This window comes from Trichoderma asperellum, chromosome 4, assembly GCF_020647865.1.
Source record: "Trichoderma asperellum chromosome 4, complete sequence".
In the NCBI taxonomy this organism is placed as follows: Eukaryota; Fungi; Ascomycota; class Sordariomycetes; order Hypocreales; family Hypocreaceae; genus Trichoderma; species Trichoderma asperellum.
The window spans coordinates 1,111,303-1,126,920 of NC_089418.1; the positions used below are offsets into that span (position 1 = coordinate 1,111,303).

Consider the following 15,618-nt stretch of genomic DNA (forward strand, 5'->3'; position numbering starts at 1 on the left):
TGCTGGATAGGAAGTTTCAACTGTGGCTCATGTATGTAACTATGTTTTCGTATTTAATATATACTAATATATACATCTTGCCAAGCATTTGGCGCCCATTCATTACGCATCGTTCTATCTATGTTGCTCCAATTGCTCCAACCAATCCACCTTGCAAGCCTCGAATGGCTACCATAGCCCCCCAAGCACCAGGATCAGGAGGCAGCTCCTGGTTCTCGCTTGAAACCCCAACATATGTTGCTCTGCCTAGCCTAGGCTTCATCGTCTTTGTTGCATCTGCCCCATCCTCTGCGGCCTTGACGCCGTTATTGAAGTCTGACTTGGCCATAGCAGCGGCAAAGGGGATCAGGGTATCCATAACGGTACGATCTCCAACCTTGGCAGGAGTGTAACGTCTAAGATTTTCCAAGGCAGTTCCAAGAGCAGTGCCCCAAAGGAGGATTGGATTCTGAGCCAACTCAATGTTTTTCTCCACGGCGGCTCGTAAGGAGACGAAAAAGATGCCAAGGATGCCGCCCAAAGTTCCGCCCATCTTGCTCTCGACAATATCTTCGAGTTCCAGGAGAACCTTGACGACTGATCCTGACTTGGCTAGCCCAGAGTCAAGCGCCGTTAGCAGAGATGTTGCACCAGTCTTGAGAGTCTCTCCACAGTCGCCGTCACCCATGACTGTATCCCATTTGGTAAGATCAGGCTCGGCCTTGATGAGAGCCTCACAAGCGTTTCGAAGCATGTTTTCCAAGAGGACTGGATTAACTGCCAAGTCCCTTCGTTCGTCAACAGATTTGATCTCTTCCCTAGGTGAAGCAACAAGCTGCTGTTGCCTTGTACGTCGTTGAGCCTGCGATCCGGCCATCGACTCCCAAAATGTTGTGGTCCTGACGTCAAAGAACGACTTGATATCCTCCACTGAGTAACTGCAGTTCTTTGCTGCTGCTGTGGCGTTGACAACAGACACTGAAAAGGCAGGGGCATTAAGGGATGTTTCGAGAAAGCCAGCACATATCCGTACTGGTTCAATACTCCAGTTGCTTTGGAGCTGCTCTAAGATTTCATCTACCAGAGCGCCCATCTCCAGATGTGACATGCCGCCGAAGTTGCTGACGAGTAACATAATTTCATCACCAGCAGAGAAATTCACGTAGCCTCGTAAAGGATCCTTTTCATCCAGACAGTGTTGTAAAATTTGCTCAACAAGCTCGGACGCAGACGGCGCAGGAGATAACTTCTTGTAGCCGGGTTCATTGTGAGGACCCGTGCCTAGCTCAACCTCATTCTCCTGTAGTACGCCATGCTCAGCGCGACCAGGAACGTGACAGTGATCAAGAGTGGCTGCAATTGATACAATCTGTTCTGAGAATGCCACGCCGAGGTTGTATACTTCATCAAGTGAGCCTCCAGCACCAGCAGCGCCGCCCATGACCTTGAGGACGCCGATCTGACCCGCCAAACCCCTACGACCAACCATGCTTCCGTTCTTGCCTACGGATACATCGTCGCCGCAGATAATTGTCCGACAGTTGTGGCCGTTGGCATTGGCCTTTTCGTTGGCTAATCCAAAGTGTAGGCAGTCGCCTGTGTAGTTTGTGATGACCAGAATAGTGCCTTTGTCGCTGGGGACTGTGTCTACCGCGGCAAGGATTTGCTTTGTGCTAGGGCTAGCAAAGATATCTCCCTGAACAGAAGCAGTAAGCATGTTCTTGCCTACATAGCCAGTCCATGCTGGCTCATGTCCAGAGCCACCTCCACTGATGAGAGCAACTTTGGATCTATCGTATGTTGTGTCATATACCACTCTGTTGGTTTCGTCGAGACTGAGAGAAGGATTGTAGGTAATGATGCCTCGTATAGCCTTGTTAACAAGACCATCAGGAGAATGGAAAAGATGTCTGTTAGACATTGTTTCGATTTGTGAAAATGTCCAGCAATAAAACGGAGTTACTGTCCGATAGAAAGAGTGTCATTGCTCGGGTCGAGGGCAGAGAATATAAGCAGAAAGCAAACTAATAAGGCCAACAAACTCCTACATCGGAGCTCCTGAGCCACGGAAGGACGAAAAAAGTCTTCCATCTCATCGTGATATCATTTGGAGGCCTGTACTACCATCTTCATCCAACACGCCATTGCGAGCGTGGTCGAGACCTCTCGTTAATGCTACCCCATATTACACGTCCCCCACACCAAATAACTTTAGGTTACCGATATAAATATATATGTCCCCGCAATTTTACGTTTTCCTCCACTGAAGAAGACCCTGAAATCATGATCCAACGGGATTGACCTGCGTGTTGAAGCCTCCCGTTTATGCCCCAGCCAGCCCCAGTCGGATTTCCTAATCGGGCAATACCGAGCATGTTTGGCAACGCAAACATCACTGTTGTTCAACTCCTGGAGGCAAAGAACCCCGCAAATATCGGTTTCAATGAAGCAAAAATGATCCCGTGAGACAAGAAACGAGATTTGATGCGGGTAAGCCGGCGTGGAGTTGCTTTGGCGCGGGGTGAAAGGAGGAGGAGGACGAAGCTTGTTACCGAAATTCGGATCGCGCTCGAAGCCATAAAGAGGCGAATGAAGCATTTCCCCTGTGGATGATAAAATATATTGACCGAAAGCGCAAGCTGCTGTTTTTGGAATTTTAGTTTCTGTATTACTTTTGAAGTGTATTCTTTTTCTACTTCCTCTTTTTCTTTGAATCAACTGTCGGTAAACAATATGGCAACCAAATGGAGGATTGCCATGGGATGTGATGTAAGTATGCACGAAATTTAAGTTCCATTGTCTGATCCAATAATGCTATCTTCTACAAAGGCTCTTTTATGATCAAATCCATTACCTTTACACAACGTATATAATCAGGATTGAGAACCTAACACAGATTCAACTCACATAGGACGCCGGTGTCAGCTACAAAAACACAATCAAGAAGGACTTCGAAGGCGATGACCGCGTAGGCGAAGTCATCGATGTAGGATCAGACAAGGCTTCAGACAAAACTCCTTACCCTCAAAGAGCTGCCGCCGCTGCTCGCCTCGTTGCCGAGGGCAAAGCCGATCGCGCACTGCTTATCTGCGGGACTGGTCTAGGCGTTGCCATCTCGGCCAACAAGGTCAAGGGCATTCGAGCAGTCACAGCCCACGATAGTTTTAGCGTCGAGCGGAGTGTTAAAAGCAATAATGCCCAGGTCCTATGCATGGGAGAGCGGGTTGTCGGACTAGAAGTTGCGAGGAGGCTGGCAACCGAGTGGCTAGCTTATGAGTTCGATCCATCCAGCGCGAGCGCTAAGAAAGTGGAGGAGATTGGATATCTAGAAGCATAAAGAATGTTGGGGGAGCGATAGAGAAACAACTACGAAGCATTATAACAGTTTCTTCCCATGTGGTGTTTGCTGATCATACAAGGGGTAGATGCGTGTAAAAGGTTGGGCGAAAGGCAACATGGTGGAATGCTGCATTGGGGACACGCAGGGACATGCAAACTTGAGATGGTTTCTCCTTATTCTGTATTAGTATAGAAGACTAAAACGGCTTGTGGCGCGCTGGGCTTCATACGAAAATATGGAGTCCATGACTTGTTTTAGCAACATAAAGAATGGAAATTGGCAGCACGCACTACGGACATGGCTCTTTTGGGCGTTGCCGACAAATGTTCACGAGACCAGAATGGATACACAGCTCAGGAGAGTACGAGTCCGCAGGAGATTATGCATGTCATATCATTTACCATATTGTATGATTGACAGCCTGAAAACCAAGCATGGCTTTACTGGTGTAAGCGCACAGGGCCGGAACTGTGGCCGGATGATTGATTATACGAAATAACCACTGCTTTGCCGGCATCCCAAAAGTGGAATGGACGGCTCGGAACCGGTGCGCGGGGAGCTCCTTGACAGGACCCGCTCAGCGAGACGCGCTGGAAATAGATAGATAGTCTTGATGGTATCGGATCCCAGGGGATTGCTTGTTTAACTTATTGTTATTCATAGACTATTGTTTGGATGATCGGGCATTGCTATTGCTTATTTCAGAAATTATCAGTGTTCAATTAGCAAACCCATTCAGTCGTTGCCTCGCTTCCGGAAATGGCGAACTCAGTACCGCGGCGCCGTCTCGTCGGCCTCTCTACCAAAATGTACTTTTCTCTTCAGCGAACAAGAGACTTTGCAGATAGCTTCATATCGAAACTCTCAGATATACCTCAAGAGCTCTTATCCAGCATTGACATATTTATTATCCCCGACTTCATTTCTCTCACAAACACAATCGCTCAGCTGGAATCAAGTCCTGTCCCCGTTTGGATTGGTGCTCAAGATTGCCATTGGGAGGACCAGGGAGCTTTTACTGGAGAAGTCAGCCCCTCTGTGCTAAGTAGCGCAGGCGTTAAGCTCGTGGAAATCGGGCATGCTGAACGAAGGAGGATTTTTGGTGAGGATGATACCATCGTGGCAAAGAAGGCAGCTGCGGCGAGTCGCAATGGCATGATACCATTAGCGTGCATTGGAGAAAGGACGCAAGGTGATGTGCATGTTGCCGTGGATGAGTGCCGTGTGCAAGTTGAGGCCATCATGAGTTCTGTACCCGATGAAGCAGAAGTTATTTTGGCCTATGAGCCTGTCTGGGCGATTGGAGCAAGCCAGCCAGCTGGAGAGACGCACATTCTCAATGTCGTTTCTGGAATTCGAGGCCTAGATTCTGTTCAAAAGAGAACGGGGGCAATGAGGGTGCTGTATGGAGGTAGTGCTGGGCCAGGACTATATGAAAAATTGAAGGGCGGGCTGGACGGGTTGTTTCTGGGAAGATTTGGACACGACCCGCAGCAGTTTGTCAGGACGATCCGGGAGGTTGCTGAGGCATGATTTGGGACAAAATACTATCTTGTTTAAACAACGCTGGCTAGGAGAGTTGACAAATTCAGGTGAGTCTACTTAGCTGCTCAACCAACTCCAAAGCTTCACAATAGCTGACGATCGTCGACAGATCAAACAAGGCCGCCTACAGAATATAGCGTAACGACCTGAGTGGCATTGGCCAGGCGCTACAGCTACCCCATCGACCTTATCCAGAGTTGCATCACTAGGGCATGGCACATGTAGCTATCGGGCTGGACATGATAGCTACATGTATTAAGAAACCAGGCAAGGCAATTGCCGTCAACAGACTTGACGCCTGGCCGCGGCTAATAGGGCTAGGACTAGTTGATTGTCCGCTAGACATTTATTAAATTAAGTTTTCCCGAGTTGGAACATAACACTGGTTGAAGCTAAGCCTTAACCATCGTGGAAGCGATATTGGTACTGTATGAGTCTTGAGGTCAATATTGTAGTCAAGGCATCCAGTGAGAATTTATCGTGCTCTTCATCGTCACGCAAATCATCAATTGCAAAAATTACTATAGAGCCTATTTTCTGTTGAAGAGTCTTGGGCGATCATCGGAATACAAAAAAGATTTGAAACTGTGGCCCTTGAAAATCCCAATATCGCACAAACAATAATCCCACAATAACTTAAAAATATCTCATGCTAAACCGAGTTCAATGTTGTCAAAGCGGCCAAGCACGGATACCCCCGGACAATTGCCGCACAGTTGACGTCTCTGCAGTGCCGACATCGCCGTCACTATGATTCCATCGAGAGCCGATCGTTCTTATCTTACCCCTCCCTCTGGACAAAATTTTAGGAGTATAAATTGAGATTGAAAATAACGCAAGTCTTCAATTCTTCTCTTTCCCTTACCACAAACGTACCCAATTGACAATCCAAAGTCCAATATTTCCCAATTGAAAAAGGAACAACAGTGATATAATTCACAGTTTGTCATAGGCATCACTCCAATTGAGTGTCCAGATGCATCTAACAGGTTCAGGTCATATCTTTAATATACCATTTGGTACAACTTTCCCCCCGAAATAGCACGTCGCCATGGCGTCCTTCGGTGGTAATGCATCCAGACGGGATCATGTCTCTTCAGGTAATGTGTATCGCATGAGCCGGTGCCCGCTCTCTTCTCCTCTTCAAAATCTCTCATTGGGTCTCTCAAGTCTCTTTCCTTGCCTTTATGCAAGATAAAGAGACTGAGAAGGCTTATGGGTGATGAGGAGGAGGGAGCGTGGCTGAGAATATACGGCCCTGGAACTTGATCTGGATAATACCAGCGAAAGGATCATGCTCTTCTTCCTTCTTACTGTTTACAGAATCCTAACTGTCGCAGGCCCATCATGACTCCTCCCGCTGCCATCTCCCCTACCCAGCGCACTGCTGAACTTGTGACCCCCAAGTCCAAGCTGGCTGTTGCCCCTTATGATGGCGCTCAAACCAAGACCGTCGCCGAGATGCATGGCGAATGGGAGTCTTTCGCCTTCTCCCCTATCCGCGAGTCCCAAGTCTCGCGTGCCATGACCAAGCGCTACTTCGAGGACCTCGACCGCTACGCCGAGTCCGACATCGTCATCGTGGGCGCAGGATCATGCGGCCTCAGTACCGCCTATGTTCTCGGCACCAAGCGCCCAGACCTCAAGATTGCCATCATTGAGGCTTCTGTCTCGCCTGGAGGAGGTGCCTGGCTGGGAGGCCAGCTCTTCTCTGCCATGGTGATGCGTAAGCCCGCTGATGCTTTCCTCCGCGAGATTGGCGTCCCTTACGAGGACGAGGGCAACTACGTCGTTGTCAAGCACGCCGCGCTCTTCACTTCCACCATCATGAGCAAGGTGCTGCAGCTGCCCAACGTGAAGCTCTTCAACGCTACCTGTGTTGAGGATCTTATCACTCGTCCCTCTGCAGACGGAGTGCGCATTGCTGGTGTTGTGACCAACTGGACTCTTGTGTCCATGCATCACGATGATCAGTCGTGCATGGACCCCAATACCATTAATGCTCCTCTTGTTATTTCAACCACTGGCCACGACGGCCCCATGGGTGCCTTCTGTGTGAAGCGTCTCGTCAGCATGGGCCGCATCGAGAAATTGGGCGGCATGCGCGGCCTCGACATGAGCAAGGCCGAAGATGCCATTGTTAAGAACACCCGTGAGGTGGTGCCCGGCCTCATTGTCGGAGGCATGGAGCTTTCCGAAATTGACGGTGCCAACCGTATGGGTAAGTTGAACGAAACTTTGCATTGAGGTGATGAGATGTGCTTGCTGACATAGAGATGCAGGCCCTACCTTCGGCGCTATGGTTCTTAGTGGTGTCAAGGCTGCGGAAGAAGCCCTGAACGTCTTTGAGACTCGCCGCCAGGAGAATGCCTTTTAAAGGAAATGAACAGATTGATTGAATGGTGGACAGAACAGACTGATAACTACTCTTGTCATTCATTTACGTGCTATTTGTTCTGGTATGGTCGGTCACTCATTGGCAAAAATAGTAAAATTAGTAAAAGATCAAAAAAAGAAAAGCTGCTAAACAGATTGCTATACAAAGCAGCAGTGTTTAATTAATACGTCTTCGCGCCAGACTAAATCTAGAAGTGATGTACAAATACAAAAATGCTAATATGATGTAAACGCTGTGGTATCTATCTATCAATGCCTTTGCACTCGCTTATAGTATAATACAGGTAAACGATAACTCCCATCGTGGATACATTTCTATCCCTTTGCCCCTTTCTATGTTGAAAATTCATCAATCACGCTCCTTGATTCCGTAAACTTCTTATCCACTTCGACAACGGGCATCTTGAATCCGAATCCCTCCGGACCGCCCACCTTGATGCCCTTTTCGCTCTTCCACAGAGGATGTGCAGGAAGTGCAATAACACTAACGCGCAAGCCGTATCTGAGATCCTGCGAGCCAATTGCTTCGCCGTCTTGTCCCAGGATCGAAATGAGATCTGGCACTGTGCATACAATCTCTTGAGATTCTTCTGATCCTTGAGCATCGGTAAGAGCAGCATAGAGGTACTCGTTTTGAAATGGTATTGTCATGTGTCGACTGGTTGGGGCGGCCTGTTGTTTGCTGGCAGTTGCAGCATCGCGTTCTTCGCTATTCAGAGGGGCGATAATGACCGATCCCATGGTGTAGCCTCCTCCAAGATAGCGTTTAACATCGACGATTTTGCCGCTAAAGAGGACTTTTCCAGCACACTCAGCAAACTGCGAGTCAATGTTAGCTTATTCATATAAAAGAGACTAAGAAGAATCTTTAGAAATCCAAAGTTCTAGCGTGGCTTACAATCGCATCGATGTAACTTGTCTTCTGCCTTCTCGCCTGATGAATCGCGCGGCCCAAATACCAAGTCAGTGATAAAGAATTAGGAATTCCGTACTGCTTGACGATGGAACCGGAGAGAGGTGCAGCACATGCTGCGCAGCTCAGACCAAGCTCGATGGCCGATGAACGCAGTATCGTCTCTAGCCGCTCAGGTGTGTCCGTACTCTATGTAACTTATATTAGCACTGCGCTCCTTGACGAAGACATGCATAGATGGAATGCTTCATAACATACCATGACAACATTAACATTGTTGCGAGCGTCTGTGAGAACACAAGGCACTAATGACTGGCCGTATACACTGAAAGTGACTATATTCGATCAATCAGCAACTTGTATATCAAAGGAACTAAAGACCATGCCAAAAACCTACCATGATACATTGTTGGGTATGCTCGGCCCATTGCATCTCCGTCCACGATGGGAATGTCAAAATGAACACTTGTAGGAAAAGATGAAAGCCCGTTACCGCCGCCACTATCTCTCATTAGCAACTGTGACTCGTTTTATATCCCCCTTCTTCCCCCTTTTTTTTTCAATTATGAAAGAGAGGAGAAAGAAATGATTAATGAGCTTCAAACTTACATCTCATCTGGAAGAACGGCATCGATAGATTTTCCCGCCAGCCTGGATGAAGCCTCAATGCCACTCGGGATCTCGTTGCCTGAGGACAGCCGCTCATTGATTACGCTTGGACTTCCATACCATGAGCCGAAAAACACCTGAGCTGTATCATCCAACGACTTGGGAGAAATGATCCTCATTTTACCCTGGCCACCTGTCCGCAGTGCGTGCAAGCTTTTGAGAAACTCGTAATGAGTAGAGCCTCCACCTCCAGTGCCAAGTACACCACATCCAGTAGAAATAAGCTCCAAGTCGACTTCTGAGACATACCAGACCCCACCCCGTACATCTGGACGATATGTTTCTAAATCTACGTGTAGGGACGGCTTAGTAGTCGGCTCAAGGGCATTTGGCACGCTGACTTTTTCTCCTTCATCTTCCTCCTCATGCTCTTCTTCCTCCTTGTAATCTGGATTTTCACCTGCCGGAGGGGTAGGTGGCGGAGTAGGTTCGTCTGGAATAGCCAGCCTGCCCACCGCGCGAACCTGGATTCTGACGGTGACTTGAGACATGTACTGCAGAGGCATTTTGTTTATCTCGACAATACGCACGTCGTCAGGAGATGCTCCTTTCTCAATGGCTTGATCGATGGCTCTCGCGCAAGCCGCGTCGAGAATGTCCTTTTCACTCTTCCCTTCGAGAATTTCCACAGTATCGACCTCTCCAGAAACTTTGGCAATAGCGGCGCCAACGGCGTTAGCAGCACCCTGATGAATAGGGTGGATGCATTTATCAACTCCTTCCAACCCGTCTTTGACTAGGAGAGCTCCGCCGCCGACGAGGAGTACGTGAACCGGCGCAGATGACACCTTCATCTGATCAATTACTCTTTCGAGTTTTCTCTTGATTTCCTGTCGAGCAAGACTAATGGTTTGATCCGGAACATCCTTGACCAGAGAGGCATCTCCAAGCTCGGCCTCGCCAAGAGCAACAACAACATCAGTTGCCGTTAATGTTGAGCCGCCAAAGATCTTGGCTTGCTTCTTAAGAAAGTGTCCAACAGAGCCAGGACCAACACGGACTGTGCCATCGGCTGCAGTTTCGACCTTGCTACCCCCTCCTAGACCCATAGAAACAACCTCTGGCATTGAAAAGGCTGTCCGAACGCCTCCAATTTCAACGAATCCGGGAGCCTGGCGCGGAAAGCCGGATGGCAGCAGTGCGCATACATCGGTTGTAGTACCACCAATATCAACCACCAGTACTTGGGGCTCGACTATACCATCAGTATCGGCACCGCTGTCGTTCAAAGCAGACGGAGATTTGTTGTCGAGTCCAGCGAGGAATGCAGCTCCTGTCATACTGTTCGTGGGACCGCTGGCGAAAGTTTTGATGGGATACTTGGCGGCAGTTTCGACATCGATAAGGGTTCCATCGTTTTGAGAAAGGAAAAGAGGACATGTTAGCCTTAGGCTTGCCATAGCACGCTTAAAGCTATGCTTCACTTTCTCCCCCGTCCTAAGAATAGCAGCATTAAGAATTGTTGCATTTTCTCTTTCGAGAAGACCCGTAGGTCCTATATCATGGGAGCAGACCACCCGCAACCCAGGAGCAGCCTCGAGTATAATTCGCTTGCACTCTTCTTCATGGATGCCATGATGATCTAGCGGCGAAAATACCCCAACCAGTGCAATAGCAGTGATACCAGAAGCCACAACAGATTTTGCCGCCTCCTGGATTTGCCGTGGATTTAAGGGAGCTATCTCTCTCCCATCCATCTCCAGTCCTCCATCTAAGTAGTGGACGCCTCCATCAAGGATGCCGCGAAGTCCGAGGGGGAAATCCGAAAAGGGGGGGATTTGCTTTGTGAACGGGCCACACAACCGGAACACAGCGACTCGGTCCAGTCTCCTGGCATCAGCTTCGATGAGAGAATTGATAAAATGTGTTGTACCAATGGTCACGCTGAGGATGCGAGACTTTTCGACTTTGGATTGATCGAGGACTTCTCTGATGGCGGCTTCTACACCGCTGGTGATGTCAGGGGTGGTTGTTGCCTTCCATGATGCTAGGACTCCCCGTCCGGGCTCATCGAGGGCCTTGAGGTCCAAAATAGCCGCGTCCGTGTTGGTTCCTCCAACGTCGACACCTATTCTATATGGCATGCTGCTTGCTAACCGGAAATGACAAGAGGAAGAGGAAAAGGAAAGCAAGAAGAAGAAAAATATCAAGAGGAAAAGGCTTGGATTTTTCTTTTTCTTTTTTATTCTTTCTTTTTTTCCTATAAAATTTCAAACTCCATCAAACCAAAAACAACATTGAAATATTTCCAAGGCTTAGAGAATGTCTGCGAGTTATGAAGTAATGGCCAGAAAAAAAATGGCGTGAGGGGCTCATAGTTGGAAGCTATAGGGGGCGCGCCGGCTGCAATCTAGTGCGGCCATGATTATTTTCGTTATTACAATTTTAGATGGAGCAGAAAATCTCAGCGGCGAAGTTTCGCTCAACGGCGAGAGATGGAGTCGCATACGGAGTACCCCGACTGCATCGTCGCCTACGAGGTGGAGATGCTGCTTGTGGGGGAGAGAGCCAAGACTTTCATTTCCAGCAGAGAAGGGCATATGATTTGATCGTATCTGGCAGATTGGCGATCGAGACGGCGGCCAACTGGCCTTGCCCCTCAAACGGGTAAACAAGGCTAAAGCGTCCCGGCCAATGGCCCTGCACGCAGAGGCGTGGACAACAGATTACATGTATGTAGTACTGCGTACTAATTATACAGCGGGTTGGCCGGCTCTTGTCCCACGCACGCAAACGACTCATTCAGCCAGTATCAGGCGCACATCAAGCCCATCACACCACCCGAGGCAGAAGAGTAGCATCGGGGAAGACTCAGCTCGGCCAACTGAGAGCACAAAAGTTCGCCGAGCGTGCCGCTAGCAGTTTGCCGATCACGCAGGCATGAGAGAAGTCAACGTCAATCAACTCTCGATGCCATTCGAGAAGGAAGAAGCTATTTCGGAGACTAACAGCAAGCAGCAGAAGAGAGCTCGTTCTAGAGACGTCCTAAAACCGAAATAGTCGCACCTGGGAGACGAGAGGAAAGAGGGGGCAGTTGAGCAGGCATGGGCAGCCAATCAACCACAGGCGTCCATAGTCCGCACGAGTACGGAATTGTCGTAGTAGCAGCAGTGCTGCGAGCTTTTGGTGGCCTGATCTTGTACAGCCTCCAAAGTCCGCGGCATCTCGAAAGCTTCTAGCGGGCCCGTCCCTGCGGCGCGCATGACCAGAGCAAAGCAAGCTGCGGGGTGGAGATGCTGCCATCTTCGACTGTTGCTCCCCTCCCCAGCCCAGCAGCAGCAGCAGCAGCTTGAGCAGTACTTTGCGACGGCCGCTGCGGTCAGCCCGCGCTGACTAACATTGAGAGGGCGGCCATACTGCCTATTCGATCTATCTACTTGTATGCACAATACAAATGAGTGCCCGGGTTGAATAGCAGCCACAATTGCCTAATGACCACTAGTCGACGCCTTAGCCCAGCGAGCTGGCTTGACTCGAGAAGAAAAGCTAAAACACTGCTTGGCCGCTCCAAGTCCCCTTTTTCTCCATCTCAACCTCCACAAAGGGCAGTTTCGTTTCTCGCGGCCTTGCACCAGTCAAGACGCTCCGCTAGGCCCGGCCGCTGCTAGAGCTCAGAGTTTGAATTTGGGCATTGATTCGGCTCTTCCCGCGTCGCTAAATCGGCCGATCCTTTGGTTTTGCAATTGGGACGAATACCGCTTGCTCTGGTCGAGTCGGCCCCACAGGGGTTGCCGTAGGAGTGAGAGCTCACCATCGATCACGGCGCCGTCGATGCACATTGCTGCTGGCTGTTGATTCGAGAGACGAGAGCGTCTCGTTGAGCGCTTCGCACGGGACTCTGGGAGCCGGAAACCGGGGCTCATCGACAAACCGCGCACAAGCCCAGACCTCGATTTGGTCTTTGTTCTGATCGTTACGAGCGAGGCACGCGTCCACTTCTAACGCGACAATGGGATTGGCCGGCCTCGTTGAGCGTGCAAGGCTCCCCTATGTCTCGCAATGGATTGTAAGCCTCTTCCACCGTTGGCGCGCTGCTATCACGGTTCCTGCCTGCTATATCCCCCCATTCAATGCTCGTGCTCCTCCTTCGCACCGTCCATCTGCTCATGTCTTTTGAGAAATAACCATGAATCTTGACAATTGCTAATTGATGATCCTTGTTCGCGCGTCTTAGAATGATGATATTCGTCCCGTAGAGGCTGCCAGGCGAACATGGGGCTTCTGGACCTTTCATAATTACTGTAAGTGGTCACTCGTTGAAATGGGAGGACCGTAATACTCCGTGTAGGGCGGATTGGGATCCTTGGTGCTGTTGGCACTAACAAAAATATCTTTCTCCCTTACCAGGGTTGCTGATCAACTGCAACATTGCAACCTTCCTTACGGGAAGCGCACTGATCCCCCTGGGCCTCAATTGGTGGCAGGCTATTATTGGTACGTCTATTATCCCGAAGCGAGAGTTGCTCTGGAATCGGTTGGCTGACAGGCGGTCGTAGCCATCGTTATCGGGAATATTATCGCCACCACGGCAATTGTCATCAGCTCGCTATCAGGAGCCTACTATCACAGTAAGCATCCCTACTCGCATGCCTCGCCAAAATAATTTTGGTGTGCTAACCAGCTTCTCTCCAGTTGGTTTTTCTGTCTACAGCCGTGCCGTCTGGGGCATGTGGGGTTCGCAATTTGCTATTTGGAACCGTATATTCTTGTGTTTAGGTATGTTGCATCTCTGCCGGTCTCGCAAATATGTGTAGTATGCTAATGATCGGTATATCAGTCTGGTTAGTGGATTGATATTAACAAGGTCGTCATCCGTCAAATGAGCAGCTTTGCTAACCGTTGCCGTGCATATACAGGTACGGATTCCAGTCATGGGTTGGTGGCCAATGTTTCGAGCTGATTCTGCTTTCGTGGGATCCCAATTATGAGTCTCGCATCCCCAACCACATGCCTGCCTCTACGGGCATGACCACAGCCCAGTTTGTGTCGTACATAATCTTTTTCGTCATCAGCCTTCCCTTCGTATGGATCAAGCCGCACCGTCTACAGAAATTCTTCTATATTGCCAGCGCGGTTACCATGGTATTCTTCATAGTACTTCTGATCTGGGCTTTGGCAACCATGGGTCACGGAGGCTTTGGTGACACTATAGACTCGGCAACCACCATTCCCAAGACCGGCGGGCCGGGCAGTCTTGCCTGGCTCATGGTATACGGGATAATGTCCACCGTCGGCTCCATTGCCGCCGGTATCCTGAACCAGAACGACTTTGCACGTCTGGCGAGGAAGCCGATGGATGCTGTCTGGGGCCAGCTAATACCGTACGGCGTATATAGCATCTTAACGTCGGTCATTGGCATTTTGGTTGTTGGAGCGACGCAGAAAAGATTTGATGGCGAGGCCGTCTGGAACCCACCGACCATCTTTGTTCGCCTATTGGAAAAGGACAACAGCCCCGGGACCCGCGCTGCGCTCTTCTTTGCGGGGGTTGCCTTGTGCATTTCACAAATCGGCAGCAACGTGCCTGGAAATGCGTTGGCCGGCGGCATCGATCTGTCGTCGGTGTTCCCGCGGTACATCAACATTCGCAGAGGCGCCTACATCACGGCTATACTGAGTCCGATTGTCAACCCTTGGCAGCTGGTCAACACGGCGACCACGTTCCTCTCGGTCTTGTCCAGCTACGGCGTCTTCCTGGCGCCCATGACGGGCATGATGTTTGCTAATTATGTGTTTGTAAACAAGCGCAAGGTCAAAGTCGACGATCTTTACCACGGCCACAGCGGCAGCATTTATTGGTACAATTACGGCATTAATTTCCGCGCCCCTGTTGCAGTGAGTTCAGTCCTTTGTCCTTTTTTGTGAATCACATGTCTTTCTTTGCTAACTCTGCCGATGATAGTGGGCCGTCGGGGTTGCACCAACCCTGCCCGGCTTTATTGCGGCTATCAACACATCCGTGTCGCTGCCTGATGGCATGACGGAGCTTTATTTCCTCAACTACCTGTACGGATTTACCTCCAGCGCCGTCGTTTATTCGCTGCTTCACTGGATCTTCCCTGCCAAGCCTGTCGATGACTTTGTCAAGAATGCACCAAGCGCGAAGGAAGTCCAGCGGCATTTCACAGATCGCTGGGAAGTGGACCTGTCCCAGGCAGGCCAAATCCTGTCAGACGACGACGGCTCAGGAATTACGCATCTAGACGTAAACACAAAGCATGAGCCCACTGCCATATTTTGATTTGATTAGCAAAGCGGATGACTTTCTTTTGGGGGGGAATCTACTTCCTATACCTTTACAGAAAGATTTGTGATTTGTGATTTGTTTTCTTTTTAAATACAACTTCTGGCCAGGCGAGCTGCTGGCGTGCGAGATGAGATGCGATGCTGGATAGACCGCTTTGATGACCAGCGTCATTTCGTCAAGGCATTGATTGGGCCGGATTATTGATTGTGTATATCGGCACCATGTGATTTTACCTTAGTTTGATTTATTATAAAAGGTGTGCCGTTTATCTAATAGAATACAGAGTGGACTATCTAAGTCTACATACTATCTACTCCGCACTATCATGAACAATGGCGAACTAATACTTGCGCGAATTCAATGCGAGGGTATCTACCCCGATCCTACACGTGTCTTACCTCAGTAGGTAGCACATGCAATAAAGTTGCCCGATCCTAACACGCATCTTCTTGATCCTTAACGCTCTAGATAGGTATGTATCTACCCAACTTAACCTTTATTTTAGGCATCGTCGTAGGGCAGATATCG

The 15,618-nt window shown here is 49.5% G+C and overlaps 6 protein-coding genes across 7 annotated transcripts; 4 read left to right on the forward strand and 2 right to left on the reverse strand.

The window, feature by feature from the left end:
* Positions 1-46: 46 nt before the first annotated feature.
* On the reverse strand, positions 47-1,900 carry TrAFT101_006757 (uncharacterized protein; the record flags this gene model as incomplete). Its single annotated transcript, XM_024902017.2, has 1 exon — positions 47-1,900. The coding sequence occupies one exon, from the start codon at positions 1,898-1,900 to the stop codon at positions 119-121; it is 1,782 nt and encodes a 593-aa protein (XP_024758412.1). The 3' UTR covers positions 47-118.
* Positions 1,901-2,636: 736 nt separating this feature from the next.
* DERI1 (D-erythrulose-4-phosphate isomerase 1) lies at positions 2,637-3,694 on the forward strand. The gene is made up of 2 exons (XM_024910046.2): positions 2,637-2,748; positions 2,891-3,694. The coding sequence occupies exons 1-2, from the start codon at positions 2,713-2,715 to the stop codon at positions 3,314-3,316; spliced, it is 462 nt and encodes a 153-aa protein (XP_024758413.1). The 5' UTR covers positions 2,637-2,712; the 3' UTR covers positions 3,317-3,694.
* Positions 3,695-3,947: 253 nt separating this feature from the next.
* Positions 3,948-5,233, forward strand: TrAFT101_006759 (uncharacterized protein). Its single transcript, XM_024902018.2, has 2 exons — positions 3,948-4,911; positions 4,974-5,233. The coding sequence occupies exon 1, from the start codon at positions 4,079-4,081 to the stop codon at positions 4,850-4,852; it is 774 nt and encodes a 257-aa protein (XP_024758414.1). The 5' UTR covers positions 3,948-4,078; the 3' UTR covers positions 4,853-4,911; positions 4,974-5,233.
* A 478-nt stretch (positions 5,234-5,711) lies between these two features.
* On the forward strand, positions 5,712-7,517 carry TrAFT101_006760 (uncharacterized protein). Of its 2 annotated transcripts, XM_066127868.1 has the most exons (4): positions 5,712-5,805; positions 5,860-5,883; positions 6,205-7,085; positions 7,147-7,517. In XM_066127868.1, exons 3-4 carry the CDS (start codon positions 6,212-6,214, stop codon positions 7,239-7,241), a joined length of 969 nt encoding a protein of 322 aa, XP_065983981.1. In that variant the 5' UTR covers positions 5,712-5,805; positions 5,860-5,883; positions 6,205-6,211; the 3' UTR covers positions 7,242-7,517. The 2 variants fall into 2 exon arrangements, with proteins under 2 accessions (XP_065983981.1, XP_024758415.1); XM_024908518.2 differs by having other exon boundaries at positions 5,860-7,085.
* On the reverse strand, positions 7,412-11,356 carry TrAFT101_006761 (uncharacterized protein). The gene is made up of 5 exons (XM_024908519.2): positions 8,784-11,356; positions 8,572-8,675; positions 8,433-8,509; positions 8,160-8,363; positions 7,412-8,080 (listed from the first exon to the last, which is right to left on the reverse strand). The coding sequence occupies exons 1-5, from the start codon at positions 10,925-10,927 to the stop codon at positions 7,595-7,597; spliced, it is 3,015 nt and encodes a 1,004-aa protein (XP_024758416.1). The 5' UTR covers positions 10,928-11,356; the 3' UTR covers positions 7,412-7,594.
* A 196-nt stretch (positions 11,357-11,552) lies between these two features.
* Positions 11,553-15,442, forward strand: TrAFT101_006762 (uncharacterized protein). The gene is made up of 9 exons (XM_066127869.1): positions 11,553-11,738; positions 11,802-12,849; positions 13,018-13,084; positions 13,191-13,277; positions 13,340-13,411; positions 13,476-13,559; positions 13,621-13,624; positions 13,700-14,678; positions 14,746-15,442. The coding sequence occupies exons 2-9, from the start codon at positions 12,793-12,795 to the stop codon at positions 15,082-15,084; spliced, it is 1,689 nt and encodes a 562-aa protein (XP_065983982.1). The 5' UTR covers positions 11,553-11,738; positions 11,802-12,792; the 3' UTR covers positions 15,085-15,442.
* Positions 15,443-15,618: the final 176 nt, after the last annotated feature.

Coding starts and splice junctions, on each gene's coding strand:
- DERI1 (XM_024910046.2), top strand. CDS start 2,713: ATGGCAACCAAATGGAGGATTGCCATGGGATGTGAT. Junction 2,749..2,890: donor GGATTGCCATGGGATGTGAT/GTAAGTATGCAC, acceptor CAACTCACATAG/GACGCCGGTGTCAGCTACAA.
- TrAFT101_006762 (XM_066127869.1), top strand. CDS start 12,793: ATGGGATTGGCCGGCCTCGTTGAGCGTGCAAGGCTCCCCTATGTCTCG. Junction 13,278..13,339: donor TTGGTGGCAGGCTATTATTG/GTACGTCTATTA, acceptor AGGCGGTCGTAG/CCATCGTTATCGGGAATATT. Junction 14,679..14,745: donor ATTTCCGCGCCCCTGTTGCA/GTGAGTTCAGTC, acceptor TGCCGATGATAG/TGGGCCGTCGGGGTTGCACC.
- TrAFT101_006760 (XM_024908518.2), top strand. CDS start 6,212: ATGACTCCTCCCGCTGCCATCTCCCCTACCCAGCGCACTGCTGAACTT. Junction 7,086..7,146: donor TGACGGTGCCAACCGTATGG/GTAAGTTGAACG, acceptor ATAGAGATGCAG/GCCCTACCTTCGGCGCTATG.
- TrAFT101_006761 (XM_024908519.2), bottom strand. CDS start 10,927: ATGCCATATAGAATAGGTGTCGACGTTGGAGGAACCAACACGGACGCG. Junction 8,510..8,571: donor ATACCCAACAATGTATCATG/GTAGGTTTTTGG, acceptor GATCGAATATAG/TCACTTTCAGTGTATACGGC. Junction 8,081..8,159: donor CAAGTTACATCGATGCGATT/GTAAGCCACGCT, acceptor ATTGACTCGCAG/TTTGCTGAGTGTGCTGGAAA.
- TrAFT101_006759 (XM_024902018.2), top strand. CDS start 4,079: ATGGCGAACTCAGTACCGCGGCGCCGTCTCGTCGGCCTCTCTACCAAA.